This window comes from Cydia pomonella, chromosome 11 (genome assembly GCF_033807575.1).
Source record: "Cydia pomonella isolate Wapato2018A chromosome 11, ilCydPomo1, whole genome shotgun sequence".
NCBI classification, from domain to species: domain Eukaryota; kingdom Metazoa; phylum Arthropoda; class Insecta; order Lepidoptera; family Tortricidae; genus Cydia; species Cydia pomonella.
The window spans coordinates 14,754,350-14,772,060 of NC_084713.1; the positions used below are offsets into that span (position 1 = coordinate 14,754,350).

The following is a 17,711-nucleotide window of genomic DNA, read 5'->3' on the forward strand; positions in this document are numbered from 1 at the left end:
CGATGAGACTAGGTACCAATTCTGAACGTTCCTTACATATTTTATTTTCTTTTTAACTTTTATTGGTATGGATCACCTCAAATTAGAGGTGACCCGTACCAATAAATCTCCTATTCTGGGTTTGGTTACTTCATTAGCTAAAAATAATTCACGAATCTATATAACTGCAAATATTGTAAGTGGAGAGAGCAGTTATCATTTTCGATAATCTAGCAGCATTTTCGGGATTTCGTATCTCAAAAAAAATATCTTAGAAAATCACATAAGTATTCTGATTGGCTTCCTTATTAGCTTCCGTTACCAAGTAAATATTTGTACTTAAGATGTACGGTATTTTCATATAAACATTACGCAAACGTAAACACATCCCAAAGGAAGAAGTTCTATTTTCCCTCATACATAATTAAGTTAAGAGTTACATAAGTAAGTACCTAAGTAAATCGATTTAGCGTCCCCAGGCCTGTATTAATGAGCTTCCCAAAACGGACGTACATTAGCTTCCCAGTGAAGTACCTACGTAAAACTGTTAGGAATTAGCATATACTTATCGTATCAGCGACGAGAAGTTCTTGTAACACTTAACCTGGGGCCTATTGCATAGTAAAATACAAGGCAAGGATTCAATTTTACATAGTATGCCATAGGCCCTGGAACACAACTGCCAGAAACTGGTACGCCAGCACATTTCGAAATTTGTTTTTGATAGTTTGTTCCGCGACAACTTTAGAAAAGTTTTCCTTATCTTTATGAAACTTGTCGCGATTATTGAGTATTGATTTGCCAGATTTCAGTAGCAGTATCCAGGTCATAGTGCTCGTAGAACCGAAGGTTGCCCGCGCTATTTGATACACATAATTTCTCACATAGGTACATATTAGTTCACTTAAAATAAAATAAAAAATGAAAAAATATTTAGGCAAAACACGATAAGAAATCGCGAGGTAAATTGGTAAATCCTCACATTTTACACCTCTCCGGGAAATAGGCGTGATTTTATGGGAAAATAATATGCATTATGGTTTCCGAAAACGTAAAATTACAGGAAATTTTATTATAATAAACATGCCAACGTCGTCCACGAGTCTGTAAAACACAATCCTCTTTGATGCTTTGACACGGACCGGTTTTTCTGCTTACTTGTCACTCAATGATATAGGGTGTATAACTGTATAGGGGTTTCTTTTTCTGCATCAGCTAAGCTTTAAGTTACTACAATAAAAATATGTTAAGAAACTATAAGTAGGTACTATATATAAAATAACCCCATTTTTTTCTATGTGAAGCTCTAGCTTCTAGTTCTATACGTGTATACAAAAACACAATACAATGCAGGTGGGGTAAAATTATTTTCATTTTCTTGTTTATTTGACCCCAAAAAATATGACGGAGTGTAGCTTTTTGTATGAGATGAAAGTTACATTTTAATTCTTGTAATGTAAATTATAACCTGGCGCTGGTGGCCTAGCGGTAAGAGCGTGCGACTTGCAATCCGGAGGTCGCGGGTTCAAACCCCGGCTCGTACCAATGAGTTTTTCGGAACTTATGTACGAAATATCATTTGATATTTACCAGTCGCTTTTCGGTGAAGGAAAACATAGTGAGGAAACCGGACTAATCCCAACAAGGCCTAGTTTATCCTCTGGGTTGGAAGGTCTGATGGCAGTCGCTTTCGTAAAAACTAGTGCCTACGCCAAATCTTGGGATTAGTTGTCAAGCGGACCCCAGGCTCCCATGAGCCGTGGCAAATGCCGGGACAACGCGAGGAAGAAGAAGAATGTAAATTATAACCTACAGCTAGAAAGACATGTAATAGCACTCGCATTTTATTTGATAGAAGACACAAATACAAGCGTAACAAAGTGGTCAGAAACAAGACCACGAAAAGAATTTTTACCCAGGTACTTAAGAATTCACGTTTTGCGAGGTAATATATAGGTTATAATAAGCAACACACTTAAATTTATTTTTGGGTTGGTCCCACAGTAAAAGTGCCTCGTGAACTTCAGCTAACGGTTGAAAAAACACCACGATAGTTATTTACGATACAAGTGCGAAAAATAGGAAATTCGTTACGAGTGGCGCTAAATTAAAACACGACGAAGGGAGTGTTTTAAATCGACACGAGTTGCGAATTACCTATTCGAACATGTATCGTACAAAGTTTTACAGTACATAAAAATTAAATTTAAATTTTCGACAGTTACATACTGTGCTAATTTACGCACTAGTGCGGAAAAGTAGCACCCTCTGTACTGTAAAAGAAAATAGTGCATGGGAGATTCCTTATCATAAACATAAGGTAATCTGCAACCCAGAGGAAAATCCGTTTGAGAAATATTTGACTCGTTTGAATAATACCTCGTGACATAGCGGCCAAATAGCCAATTATGCGGAAAGTCAAGATGGACCGACGAACTGAAATACTGATTATTACTATTGAAATTAATTTACTCAAAGAAAAAATCCAAGAAGCTGGCCGTGTCACAATATTTGCATTGTCATGATCTATAAGAACATTGTGGAATTGTGCACCCCAGCACGTTACATTACGGCTGACAGAAAGTATGTAAAGGATTTCGGAATCGAGAAGAGAATCTCGACTCCGCACTTCAGTTCGTAAAGACGAGCGCTGCGTGGCGGACGCGCGATCGGGGAACTTCATACTGCCCACACTTATCGTCAATAGTGAAAAGTATCTCAAACTACGTAAACGAAAAAAGCGTAAGCCTGTATGACCAAAACTCCTCTTAGTGACGTCATAGAAATATTTTCATAACTTGTTAAAAGTTTCAAAGTCATAAGTGCGGCTTTAACTATGTCATAAAGGATGTCCCAGAAGTGGGAGAAAATTCCTAAGTGCCGTCGTAGCCTCTGTGTTTGTAATTGAATAAAGGGCTCGAAGTTGGCCACTTAGCCCAATAAATTCCGTATTGTTTGACAGTTATTGGTAGCAATATCAATCTAAAACAATGGCAACTTGTTACTTAATAACTTAGTTAAGTGTTAATTAACGATAATTTGAATATTAGTAAATGAAAAAATATATAAATACGTAAATGTATGGTATTTCAAGTATTCCAATTTAAGAAAATTCTTATGAGGTTTTATTTCTTAGTCAACTGAATATGTGACAGTTAATTTAAAAATAAAATAATAGTGAGACACATACATTTCATAATAGATCTAGTTATACTTATTTTTGACTTGCCATATATGAAATAGTTAAATCTTAACACTATAAATTATTTTAAATAAATATTAATCAAGTAGTAAACATAATTAATAAGATTTTAATATCTCTATTTTTTTTGTCATCTTGATCAGGTACATTAACAGAACGAGAAATAAAAGTCAAAAGAAGATAAGTAGAAAGTGAACGAAAGTGCTTGCAGAAATGTTTTTGGTAGTGATCATTACGGTGTTTATTGCAAGTAAGTATCTATACAGGTACATACACGTCGTAGTTGGTTTTGGAAAACACTTTAATTTTATATTTATTGACTGATATATGTGTTTCTGTCACCAGAGGTAACAGTGTTGGCCGAACGTTACAAATTACAAATTGAACCGTAAATAGTAACGGGCGGTTCCAGTTTACGGTTCAATTTGTAATGGTTAATTTTAAATATGGTTAGAATTATCGTTCGGCCAACACTGCAAGATAATAATGTAATCATCTTTGTAGGTGTCTTTGTGCCTGAAATGTCATGCTCCCTTAGATAAATAACGCCTAGAACGAGTTTCCGTGCTTCCCTAGTAAAACAGAACTATGATAATAAAATAATATAGTTATCCTCTGTTATCGCATTCGAGCGGTCCTGCAGTACCTACTTGAAATCGAGTCTTTTTATGTACACGAGAAGTTCGTGCTTTAAATAAAAAAAATGCAAGAAAAATGGTTGTTAAAATGCGTTTTATGGGTGTCACGACAAATAAATTAACAAAAAATAATTCGTCTATACACATAACATTTCACGAGTAAATAATGAGTTTCATATGATATTTTATGTACATGTAATACAAAACTCCAAAATCCCTTCAGCCGCCATTATTTAAAAATGTTGCCAGTGGAATTAACCTTTTCCTCTCAAAATGAGGCATGACCTTTACGTTCTAATAACAAGCTAACAATGAGTTCTTTGTATACTTATACCTAATCTAGGTTTACTAACGTATCGAACATTATATATTTTTTTGGCAAATAAGCCTTATCTTACCAAAGATTTCGAATTTCAAATCAAGCCCTTTTTAGGGTTCCGTAGCCAAATGGCATAAAACGGAACCCTTATAGTTTCGCCATGTCCGTCTGTCTGTCTGTCTGTCTGTCCGAGGCTTTGCTCCGTGGTCGTTAGTGCTAGAAAGCTGAAATTTGGCATGGATATATAAATCAATAAAGCCGACAAAGTCGTACAATAAAATCTAAAAATTTAATTTTTTTAGGGTACCTCCCCTACACGTAAAGTGGGGGTGAATTTTTTTTTCGCTTCAACCCTAGAGTGTGGGGTATCGTTGGAAAGGTCTTTCAAAACTAATAGGGGTTTTCAAGAAACATTTTTTGATAAAGTGAATATATTCGGAGATAATCGCTCCGAAAGAAAAAAAAATGTGTCCCCCCCCCTCTAACTTTTGAACCATAGGTCCAAAAAAATATGAAAAAAATCGTGGAAGTAGAGCTTAAGAAAGACATTAAATGAAAACTATAGCGGACATGATCAGTTTAGCTGTTTTTGAGTTATCGCAAAAAGTTTTCCCTTCATAGTAAAAAGACTTTAATTAGGTACTGATTATGCAAATTTGCCTATTTGTTTAACTCGGGTGAAAGGTACCGTTTCATCCCTTGGTTAACAATTTACTATACTTTAAGCTAAAGTTTAGCTTATTGTGACGGAAGAGTAACTACGGAACCCTACACTGAGCGTGGCCCGACATGCTCTTGCCGGTTATTTGTAGAAGGTCTAATCCGGCCAACTATCTATATATACAGTACGAGCATCGTTATTAATAGCAACATAGAAAAACACAATCCAAATAAATGTACGTCACCTATTGTGTAGATACGTTAAGCTTTCAGGCTAGTATAGAGAGATACCAACCCCCTTATTTATAAAACTTTTCAATTTAGTTAAATTATGTTTTATCCCTTTCTTACAAATACATAAGTCAAAATGACAGATTAAGGCAAACGATTAATAGCTAATTAAAGCTTGTAGTGCGTTTATGAATAACGCAATTAGACACTAGAATAAAAAAAAGTACCACCACGTATCAGCATATCATAAGCAACTCAATAGGCTTCCTATTCGTGAGCGTAGATCTTTGAGACTGTTAAGTACACTTTAATCCCCCGAACGACCTTGTCCAAAATTTTCTACTGAATTAAAAACCTTTCAACTGTTAATTACAGTCCAAATTGTCTGGGACGTATACGGAACAAAGCGTTTGAGGGGTTAAAACTCTTTTATTTTGAGCCCAATACACCCAAATACATCCTATCGAAATTTAAATTTGTTACTGCTCGCTCCGGTTGCGTTCTCCTTATCTCCCGTAGCATTAAGCTTTCTAATCCCCCTCATAGCACCGGTTTCCTGCACAACTTATATACTAATGAAATACTAATGAATACATAGAATCAGGCGTTATTTTGCGGAAATCAATATTATTTAAAACAAGAAAAAAATACTTTGCTAATCCGCGAAAAGATAATGTGCTAACTGCTAATCAATCAGTGCTAAACCGTTATACTTACTTGCGTATTTTTACATGTAATTAATGTTCCCAACCTCCCACCGCAAAAATAAATAGGCAAATATAACAACCCACCACCGATAATACAAAACTCGACGTGCTTCGCCTATCTACGAGGCATCCTCAGAGATGTTGACGGTCCGAAGTCCGACGGCTGAAACCAGGACCTAGACTAAGTAATGATTCACAGTAGGTACATGTAGTTATAATGCATATATATATATATAGATATTTATCTAAGTTAATAATACAACGTATATGTTTAAGTTTATGAGTTCGTTATAATAACGGGTGTGGCCTGTAACACGAGCAATAAATTTAGCTGTAGGCTCCTCAAACTTACCAACATTGTTCAGCGAGTGTTGAAAATTATGAATTCTTTAGGTTTCCCATTTTTCACTAGACTAAATATTACCTTCAATGTACGCTGTCATCAGTGTAATTGACGTTGATTGTCACGCTTTAAACATAACAAAATTCGCAATACATTGCATCTTAGAATAAACTTTAAAGTATTCTAAAAATCAAAATATAAGATATTTTTAAAAGTTGTGGAACAAATGTTGGTCAGTTTGAGGAGTAAAGCCTACAATTTAATTTTTTGCTTCTGTTACAGGCCACACCCGGTATTGTATTGTATTGTATTGTAGTTCGGGCGATTTTCCGCAACTCGACGACTGGCGCCTATTTTGCGTGACAAGGGGGGGTGGAGGGTTGGCTACTCTTGCCAGCCCAACTCCTCGAGGAATCCTATCAAACCTTTGATGTTGAGTAGGACCTCAGGGAGGTCTCTCGGGGATCCGAGATGTTTTGCCCTGTATGGGGCCACTCCGCTGCATTCCAGCACCACGTGAGAGGCTGTTTCTTCTGTCTCCATGCATCCTCGGCATAAGGGACTGTCTGTGACACCTGTTATGAAAAGATGTTTGTTAAATAGTCCATGACCTGTTATGACACTGGTTACCATACTCAGTCGGACCTTCCCTAGTTGAAGGAGCGCCCTTGTGAGCTTTCCGTTGATGCCAGGCATGGCTTCTTTTGCCTGTCTGCATCCAGTCTGATTCAGCCAGTGTTCTGTGTGTAGTTTCCCTGTACGTGCCAGCAGCATTGAGCGTACCTTGCTAAACGGTATCGGAAGAATCGGTTCCGGACCAATCGCCCCCGCATCCGATCCTTGCCTGGCAAACTCGTCCGCAACATCGTTACCCCGGGATCCACTGTGTCCCTTGATCCATTGTAAAGTGATCTTATTATTATTATGACATACCTCCATTAGTCGTTCGTGGCATTCGTGTATAAGTTTGGATGTAATTATATGGCTATTTAGAGCCATTAAGACTGCTCTACTGTCGGAGAGTATGCGGATGGAGGATCCTACTACCTTCCTTGCAATGATGGCAGCCGCCGCGTTTAAGATGCCCATGCACTCAGCTTGGAATACCGAGTTATGGGCTCCTAGCGGTGTGATGATTGACATGTTCAGGTCTTCTGAGAAGGTTCCGGAGCCCGACCCGCTGTCTGTTTACTGTTCACACTCGGTATATTAATTAGTATTTAATTTCTAAATAGTATTAGATAGTGATATCGGCTAATTATTTCCAATAACAAAACCTGCACCTAACAAACGTCTCTTTTTGACCCAGTGGTTGACTGGCAGAGAATGCCTTAAGGCATTAAGTCCGCCATTTGTACTTATTATTTCATGTGTAATAGAGTATAAAATAAAGGACTGAAAATGAAAATATGCTCATATACGTACTTTTGTTTAAGGCGCCACTTTTAACTTTTTTATAATCTTTCCAAAGACTTTAGAAAGTCAATCTGCCAGCAGTCTCTATAGATAGCGCCATCCATAGAGACTGCTGGCAGATTGGCAAGAGATAGCTGTCAATGTTTATGTGTCGCGCGTAAATACAAGAGCATTGGCATATGATGGAATCCCAGTTGTGTATTAGCGACATTTAGTTCGTTATTGTCTTATGTGTCCGCCATCAAATAAAATGTTTTTATTTTATTTTATTGGAAATGTCACCTCATGGTAAATGCCGATGCAGTCTAGGATGAAACATGCTTACCTAAAAGATGTCTATATTCACTCTCGAAAAATAAAAGTAGCGGGAGGTGCTAAAATACAAAATACCTACCTACAACAATGATGATCACGCGGGACACTCAAGTTTTGTATGGAGGTTGTCGATCTTTTCTATTTACTAGCCTCTGATACTGAGGACCTAACGGTTAGTAATGTTTTGTCTCTTAAAATTTTGGATATTTATTTGAAAACGAGTATATAAGCATAATTTAGGCGTTATAATTCAAAACCTTCAAGAAAAGAGCGTAGTCCCATCTTAAATGCCGGCAACGCACTTACAGCCCCTCTGGTATTGCAGGTTGTATGGGCGGCGGTAATCGCTTACCATCAGGTGATCCGTCTGCTCGTTTGCCTCCTATAGCATAAATAAAATAAAACTATTATTCGTCATTAGCAAATGCAGCTGACATTTGAAACAGGAGGTCCCGGGTTCAAATCCTGTTATGGGCATTTATTTGTGGTGAGTATATCACGAATTTTTGTTCCACAGTTATGGATGTTATTTATCTATTAATCACCGCCTAATACCCATATAGTACAAGCTTTGCTTAGTTTGGCGCTAGGTAAGATTTCCCCCCAAATATTGATTTCATTATTTATTAGTTATTACAAGTAAATATTTATAAAAATTTAGATTTTAATCATTTAATATTATGTATTAACAACGGAAGACCTAGCAGAAGTTCTGGAGAAGAACTAGGGCTCGCGGTCGTGTCCGTGATTCGTGAACCCGTAGCCGTGCGCCCGGTTTCGTGTTTCACGGCAACGGTTTTATGGTCCGTTCCGCACGTGACATTCGGCTACGTGAAATTAGGGTACGTGAATCCGTGTAAATCCGTGTAGGCGTGATCACGGCTTCACGTATCTTAAGAACACGCCGGTTCGGTCCGCCCGCGACGTTGAGTGAAGATACGATGCGGTCTCTAAGAGCTACGAATAAACATGTATCGTGAGTTTTTTATTCATAGCTCTAATTTCGTTTCATTACTTTTGAATTAAAATTTATTTCCAATAGTAAGGCCTTATAAATATTAATGAGTAATAAATGAAAAGAACCAAACATTGATTACAATGAATAGCTACTTTAATAAACGGGTTGCTAAAATACGACAAATAATACGACAGGAAAACTCATTATTTGTGCGATCATTGCACAAGGTACATAAAGCTGTATCTCCGACTCTGGTGGCATATCTCCCCACCCAACTTCTCTTCATTGTTAATAGTTTAAACACACCATTAGAGTAACACTAATCATACACTAACAATAACAAAAAAAAAATTACGAAACATCAACAAAAATAACTTTAAATTCACGGCTAAATTAAAACTTGAAGACCAACTGTGATGTCAGGAGAAACTAATGACAATGAATGTGAGTTCAAAATTCTAAACTGCCCCCTCCAGATTAAATAAAAAATACAACGAATTTGTAAAACAAAACATCGCGGTCACTTCTTTCAACTTCACGAACAAAAGGTAAAGCCCACAGCTACTTATGTATGAATGTTTGTTTCATTTTAATAAGTCGCACTTATTATCTACAAAAAAAAACCGGTATGTTGGCTTAGCTTGTTAGTCATACAATAAAACACTCTAACAATAATATGTCATTATTACCTTCAATCTAGAAACAAAACAGTACTCTTTAATGTGCCGAAAGTCCGAAACAGATAAGTACTGCAGCTGCGTACTTTTTTTTCCGTGGCCCCGTACATGTGTTTTTGTTGAATTTGTTTACCTGTATTATCTTTATCATACCTACCAAAGATTTGCAGAAATTTACCCTTTTGTTTCTTTGGATTAGGATTGCCTTGTTTATATTTAGGCTACGTTATATTCTTTGATAGTAGCCTTGATTTAATAATGACAACCAGTAGCACAGCGTTGCTTAAGTTCATAATTTTATAATGATACTTACACCGGAGTTTTACACCTTATGTTTATATTAGTGCAATGCAACGAGCAGGTCACTAGTTTTGACTAAAATCAATAGCTGGTTATACAAAAAACAGAATAACCCCATAAATTATTTAGATATAACCATTATATTCAAATCGATGCAAAAATACAATTTAAGTTTAATTCACACGTAAATGTTTGTCCGATGAACGTCCCGTATTCAATATACTAAGTGGTAACTCAATTCAATAATACCTAGTCCTTATTTATTTTTCTTGGGCGTGTCGAACTTACGAGACGTGCGATAAGTACCTATCCAACGGAACCGAGCCCCACGAACGCAGGTACGGGCTACGTATCATGGCGTGTCACGGTCACGGCGTGTCACGTGAATCCGGACGCGAACGCAGGTACGAGGTACGTACCTTGCCGTGTTCGTGAAATTCGTGATCTTAGTACCGCCGGGCTTAAGAACCCGTAGCTACGGATCGGCGTGTATCACGGATATCAGGAGCCCTAAGCAGAACGTCTTAAGCACCCATTAACGTGCTCAATAGCGCCGCTGGAAAATAATTGTGATTGTTTCAATTTAACGGTAGATTTAAAAAAGGGGGGCCGCTATGTACTGTATTTTGTATTTAAGTACCTTTTGAATGCATCATAATAGTTTTTTCAACACACTTGCTCAAAACGACGTTTTTATTCCACAGTTTTTTGGCTCATAATCTTAGATATTAAGCACGCGTGCTTTTTCAGTATATTATATTATAACACTCGTGCTTTTTCATTATATTATCCGACTGAATTAAGAAGGTATTAACTGATTGCTAATAATATGCATGGAAACGGAGTCTTCTTAATTTGGTCGAGTAATACATTTTTTTAACCAACTATTAGGTTTCAAATGTTATTTCAAAGAGGTTTTATCACACCAAATATAATTTATAGATTAAATTATCTCGTAAATTACATTAATGAATAAACATAACATGTTATCGATCAGATCTCCATCCGTCGAATAGAAATATGAAAATACATATTAGCTTTTTTACATTTTTTTAATTGGCTGTTTGTCGATTTCATTCGCGCCATTGCATTACGCGCGCATTGGAATCGTGCGTAAAAAAAAATAACCCTCCAGCCATTTTCCATATTTGTCATAAAATTGGAATATTTTTGCATGTTTAGTTTATATATTGACGAAAATGTAGCGCTGCTAGTAATACTAATACAGGCAAGAGCTGAGAACGATAGCCTTTTACCATCAAAATCGGGCGTAAAATAATTGGCGGCATATGAAACTTTTATTCAATGGAATGGCACAATATCGCCTCGTGTGTGACCAACTTACTTAGCACACTTGTATCATAATGTACTATTACATTGCTGGATTCGTCAATCTAGGCGTCCAAAGTTAAAACGGCCGTTTTTGTTTTGAGTTCGTAGATCGACGAATCCAGCAACATAAAAACTAGTTTGATGTATTGATAGTAAGCACGTTGATGGGCTCTTAAATATGTCAACATGGAAACCTAGCCAAAATGACAACCGTTGATCCCGATGTATTTTCTCTTTTTTTTTTGACATTCGATGTACCATTGTCATCTTGGCTAGGTCCCCTGTACATTATTATACTTGATGGTTATAAGTGTCAAATTTACCGCTAAGTTATGTATAGATCGTATCATTCACGAGGACGCGTGCCTTGATTCGTAATCTCATGTTATTAAAGGTTAGATTTGACAAATTTGCGCGTCATCGTGGATGACACGAACTTATAACCTGTGCAAAGTTACCACAATGAAACACTTCTACATGCCTTGAAACTGTACGACTACCACCAGTTTGACCCTGATATATTCGCTAGCGTGTTAGTAACTTACTTTTTTCGCATCTCGCTCGTACTCGCATATTAGTACGAGCGAGATGTATAGAAAGTAAGTTACACAGATGTTAGCGAATATGTCAGTTTGACACTGCTAAGGCAGTCGCGGTAAGGCTACTGATTACGTATTATTTTCCCAAAAACATTTTCGATTAAGTTTTCTATCAAAAATAGTTTTTATAAATGGATTGAATGGATGAAAAAAATATATATGTAAAAATATTGTATATCATATTTGAAAAGCTTACATCGGCTTTTCCCGTTATCCACGATGCTACAAAATAACATATTTCAAAGGGATTTGCAATTCAATAAATGCTTTGTTTGTAATGGATGACTTTTTAATCTCGCTGGACTTGTTTACGCTGTTTTTAGTTACTGCCAGAAAACAACTGTATTTTGTACAAAAATACTGAAATAAGACCAATTTATTCGTATTAAGTCTTAAATTTACCTTCGATGTCTCCAGGAAGGCGGTGTCCCTGTGGTCTCGGAGAAAACTGGCTATATAAAGTTGACATCAACATCTTCTAACCGCGCGAGTTTTTCGAACTAATACTCGCACTTGGTCTTGATTATCAACTTCAACGTTTTGCGCTCTAGGGATATTATTACTCTGTCGACAGTGTCGACTCACAACACTGACAATATTCGAGTTTTAGACTTTTGATATTCGTTTCCGCTTACATTTACTAATGACTAGATTCCATGTGGATGAGATCCTAAAAACCTCGTCCCGATTCATATTTAATTTTTTTATTTCATTTTGTCTCACTTTATGGAGCTTTTTTGCCAAAAAATTTGAGATGGAAGCAAGCCACTTTACACAATGATAGTGGAGACCCTATAAAACGATATTTTTTTAAGCACCCATAATTTCGTCGCCTAGGAGCCGACGTAACGTAAAGCGAAGCCTGTTAAAAACAGAAAAAAGAACTACAAGTTTTACGGATCGGAAAGAAAATATCTTTGTTTAATGTAAAAAATACACACAAAATATTTTTAAAGTAATATAGTGTTAAATTATAAAATAATAAAAAAACAAAAACCTTTCACGTTTTATTTAGAAATGATTTACACCATAAAATAGTTTTGGCCGCCTAATCGGGCAAATCCACGTCCGTGTAACGTCCATAACAAATGGCACGTTTGGTACAAACAAGCCAAGGACTTGAATATCAACATAGACAAAGTGCCAAAAATATGTATACACTACCTTAATAACGTATGAGCAATAAGTTTGTTTAGATACACATATTTTTGGCACTTTATCCGTTTCGATATTTAAGAGGAAACACCGCGGCCAAGCGATATCGCCTTTTCTTACAAACATAGTCCACATTTTCCTCTCTGGATATTAACATCATTAAAATTATTTTAACACAGTTTGTTGTATTTCAACCACAGCTATGCCCCTATTTTAGTATAAGAGTTAAGAGCATTAAAAAAGTATGAAATCTGCATTTCATTCCTAATTTTTACACAAATATAAAATCGAAAGGCAAACATAGGGGCATAGCTTTGATTAATATAGGGACCGTGCGCGTTGGAGGGTCTGCCATCTTGTGGCGTGAATCGGAACAATAAACATGTACATTTACACGTCACGTGTTTTCTCGTGCATTGTAGGTTCTGCCATCTTGTGGACTACATCGGAATAATAAACATCAAATTTACGCCTCGCGCCAAAAATCTGACGGCTCCTGTGCTGCCTCCTACAGTTCATGCACGCTCCCTATACATCCAAATATGTTAAAACACTTTCCATAATGTCAATATCGAGAGAGGAAATGGGGACTACGTTTGTATGGAGAAGGGGCCGAAGTGTATCCTCTGACAGTACAAATACTGTCCTACACTGCTCAAGTACCAGAGGGCCTACCGCGAACTTACGAACGAACTAACAAGTGCGACAGAGTGGAAACACGTCGAACGTGGTTCGCAGTAGGCCCTCTGTTCACACTAACATACTGACTTTTGTTCCAATGTCATATACGTTTGTTGTGTGAGGTGGGGTAGAACAGCGGGCCGATTTTTGAATTTCGAGCGCTCAGTTTCGTCACTCGAAAATCTGTATAAAACGGCGAAATGCTATTTTTGAAATACGAGCGAGAGATATTGGCAATATAGAGGTATTGGCCACTCGTTTTCAATTGTGTTAGTAGAATTGAAATACATGTACCTGTACCTAGTAGTGGAGATAATATTATAGGGAGAATACGAAATCGAGCGATTGAAATTCAAAGTTCCCAGTTCATTGCCTTATAGAATTCTATAAAATAATTTGAGATACTAATGGAATTTGTAATTGAATGTTCTGTTTAATAGAATAAGACTATTTTTAATATTTTGTTTAGCTCCTTGACGGCTTATGTTTCAAAAGAAATTGATCAAGAAATTAATTTATTTGAAACTAATTCCTATAAAAGGCTTAGTAAGGTAAAGTACCTTAATGACTGTAATAGTGTAAGGTTTTTTAGTATTTACGATAAGACTTCTAGTTAATATTATTTTTGGACAGGTTGTTGTTATATATTAATAAGTATAATATCTATACATCCAATACAAGTTTAACCAGATTGATCAGGCACACATTTTTATGATTCTTTTAGCAGCATAGTTAAGGAAAAAAAGAGAAAGGAAAAGTTACATAGAGTCAGATCAAGATAAGTTGACAGCGATTTTGACAGGCCAGACAGTGCATGTGTTATTTTAAACGTCAAACATGAATGAAATTGTGACGTTTACTTAACACTTGCACAGGTTGGGCTATCAAAATCGCTGCCAACTTAGCTTGGTCTGACTCCTAACAAATAGTATTTCCACATAGCTCGGGTACAATTACAGCTATCGCATCTATATACAAGTTTTCATTGAAAAAAACACACCCACGCGTTACTCAAGTCATATCTACTTTGTATAAAGTGCTTTGTAACTCTTTTTTTTGTAATCTCTGGTTTCCACTTAGTTATTGCATGTTAGTTGTACTTTTGTGGACATCTGTTATCGGCTATGTTTTCTGTTCACTATGCTTTGTATTGCTGTTGATGCCTCAAATATATATATATATATATATATATAGTTGGCTACGGAAAAATAAGATTTTTATGGTTGCTATCGTTGACTTACTGGGAAAGCCATTATAATTTGTATCTAAGTTAAGTAGCTACAAAGCCGCGGGTACACCTAGCTAAAAGCATTGACATAAATCTAAGGACGGGCCTTACGGGCACCAAGAATGGTGCAGTCTGACGCAACTAGTTGCGTCCAATTGCGGGCGTGATGCGAACCCATCAACCAATCGCGTTGTTGTACTGGCCCCATTCTTATTGCCCGTAGGGCCCGTCCTTAGATATATGTCAGTGGCTAAAAGTCAGTTGAAACAAAGAGCCCTCCTACAAAGTGATTTATAGCCTTTGCTTAATGTTTTATTTTAATTGCAAAGACAAAATAGAGACTATTGTATTCTTAAGCCAGTCTTAAGCATTCTATTTCAGTATATTATATGTATCTAAATAATTTACAGCAAAGATACGTCTTTTATAAAAACTTCATAGAGTTTTCCCCTTACAAAATTTTCCCTTGGCTTGGCTTTGTAGAGTAGAGGAGAGAGCGTTTATTCGTGGCAAAATAAAAAAGAAAACAACAAGTAACATAACATAACATATAAGTAACGAAATGGTCCCGATTCAGCATGGTGCTAGCCTGGCTAGGCTAACGCTGGTCTTCCGTCGGGGCCATGACCGTGTACAACACGAAGGGTAACACAAAACACAAAAAAAAAAGTTTTTGTAAGTTCATATCATACAATCGAAACTAAATATTATAGCTATCTAAACTATACAACTTAAAACCTATGTAAATCTAAAAATAAGTAAAAATAATCTTCGGTCTTGAGGCGCCGAGCGAGACTCCTATACTCGTATTTAGTATTTTCACACCGGCCTTAGCAGATGTCCCATGATATTGAGACGGGATCAGATGGCGTCCGACACAAGCACCCGTCCCATTTTCCACGGATGTAAGACAATCTCTCCTATCTCTTACCATCGTTTCGCTGACGCTGGCAAGAGACCGGCGCAGGACATTGTTGAGCGTAGCGAGCCTAAATAGAAAAGCGGCCGGCGTTTCCTTGGCAGGAGAGTCTGTGGTGTTTGAGGACGTCAACGTGAGGGCCGCAGAGGCACCTATGCAGCGCACACCGGGCGCCAAGTCGCAGGCAAGTCGCCACGCGCAGTGTGCGGTTCCAAGAAAGTACTGGTGCTTAATATACTCGTACCTATGTACCGACGGCGTGTAGCGCTAAGAGACTGGCGCGTGCTGACTTTTTGTTTTTGAAGAGTAGTTTTGAATAAAGAGAAGTACTCAAAACTAGGTTTATCTAAAGTATGTGAAAACTAATTAAGACTCCGTAAACGAGTGTACTAAAGGTAACATAAGAGCTTTAATGGTGTTATACAAATCTTAAGATACCTAAACCAGAGTTTATTTATAAATTAATATACCCTGAAACATAGGAAAAGCGCCAAATTATATTGTTTTTACTTAAGGCCAACTCTCAACTCCACAAAAAACAACCTTTTTATGTATACGGCATACAATGTTAATTGTTGTTTACAACAAAAGAAATAAGTATCTACCTACTTATTAAATATTACGACGGATCGTAAAAATCACCATAAACTATACCAGTCCAATTATTCCGGATTTAAAGATACCGTAAACCGGGGTAAAAAGACACGGTTTTCAACGTCAAGGACGATTTTCACCAATAATCCAAATGATAAAAGTAAATAAATAGACATCATTTTTTGAGTCTTGGTTAGTACTTCAATATTGCATTTGTGAAATCAATTTTTACCCACCTAATTCAGAGATAATTAAAGAAAAGTATCTGTTTCCTCTATATCCTTAAAACGGGGTCGATAGACACAAGAAAGGAGTGAATAGAAATATTCAGATTAAGTTGTCGTAGACATCGAATTTGGATATTATTATGTTGATACTCTATTGGCAAATAGGTAGTATACAAATCTGTTGAACAGTTCTTTGACACAAAATATTTCTTTCGTGTTTTTTAACCCCCATGTCGTGCTTTTCACCCCTTTGTTGTATCTAATCATCCCCTATGGCGTGGCTACTGGCTACCGGCCCCATATGCATGTCCAGTGACCCCTTTAGTACGTAAATTGCTTGTTTGTCCGTTTTTGCAAAAAAGTGCTTAATTATAGAGAAAATTGTTGATATTATTTAGGGACTATACATATACCATACTACCAGGTTATTTTTAGGGTTCCGTAGTCAACTAGGAACCCTTATAGTTTCGCCATGTCCGTCTGTCTGTCTGTCTGTCTGTCTGTCCGAGGCTTTGCTCCGTGGTCGTTAGTGCTAGAAGCTGAAATTTGGCATGGGTATATAAATCAATAAAGCCGACAAAGTCGTACAATAAAATCAAAATTTTTTTTTTTAGGGTACCTCCTTTACACGTAAATTGGGGGTGATTTTTTTTTTGCTTCAACCCTACAGTGTGGGGTATCGTTGGAAAGGTCTTTCAAAACTAATAGGGGTCTTCAACAAACATTGTTTGATAAAGTGAATACATTCGGAGATAATCGCTCCAAAAGGAAAAAAATGTGTGCTATATTATATTATTATGTTTTTGGATTGTTCACCATTAATTCGGCTTTCATTGACATAGGTCATAGCTGAATTTCAGCCCACAGTGAGGCGGACTGACAGACACACAAACAGAAAGACAGCGGAGACTTAGTACTTAATAAGGGTCAGTTTACCTTTCGGGTACCCTAAAAAAAGAAGAATTCTACTTATTTATTACTTTAAACTAGATCTTACGGTATATGGCAAAACGTTATCCGTAAAATTGAATAAAATTCGGTATCAGACATAAAAAAAAGCATAAAAATGTCAATTAAATTTGTTGTTTCGCCTTTTTGTTACTGCCTATTACCCGCCAACCCTTTTATCTGGGCGACATTCGTAAAACGGAGGCTTGATTCAGAAACAAATAATTATACTTCAATATCAAATAGAACAACATTATCTATTTAAAAATTAACAACTAAGTGT

At 36.8% G+C, this 17,711-nt stretch overlaps 1 protein-coding gene across 2 annotated transcripts in view; it reads left to right on the top strand.

The window, feature by feature from the left end:
- Positions 1-2,446: 2,446 nt before the first annotated feature.
- Positions 2,447-17,711, top strand: part of LOC133522922 (uncharacterized) — a 50,552-nt gene continuing 35,287 nt past the window's right edge. Inside the window, exons 1-2 of one of the 2 annotated variants that reach the window (XM_061858404.1) lie at positions 2,447-2,729; positions 3,325-3,431. In XM_061858404.1, coding sequence (XP_061714388.1) covers positions 3,395-3,431 — 37 coding nt within the window. In that variant the 5' untranslated portion in view covers positions 2,447-2,729; positions 3,325-3,394. The remainder of the gene's footprint in view (positions 2,730-3,324; positions 3,432-17,711) is intronic. The other variant, XM_061858405.1, reaches the window with a different exon arrangement.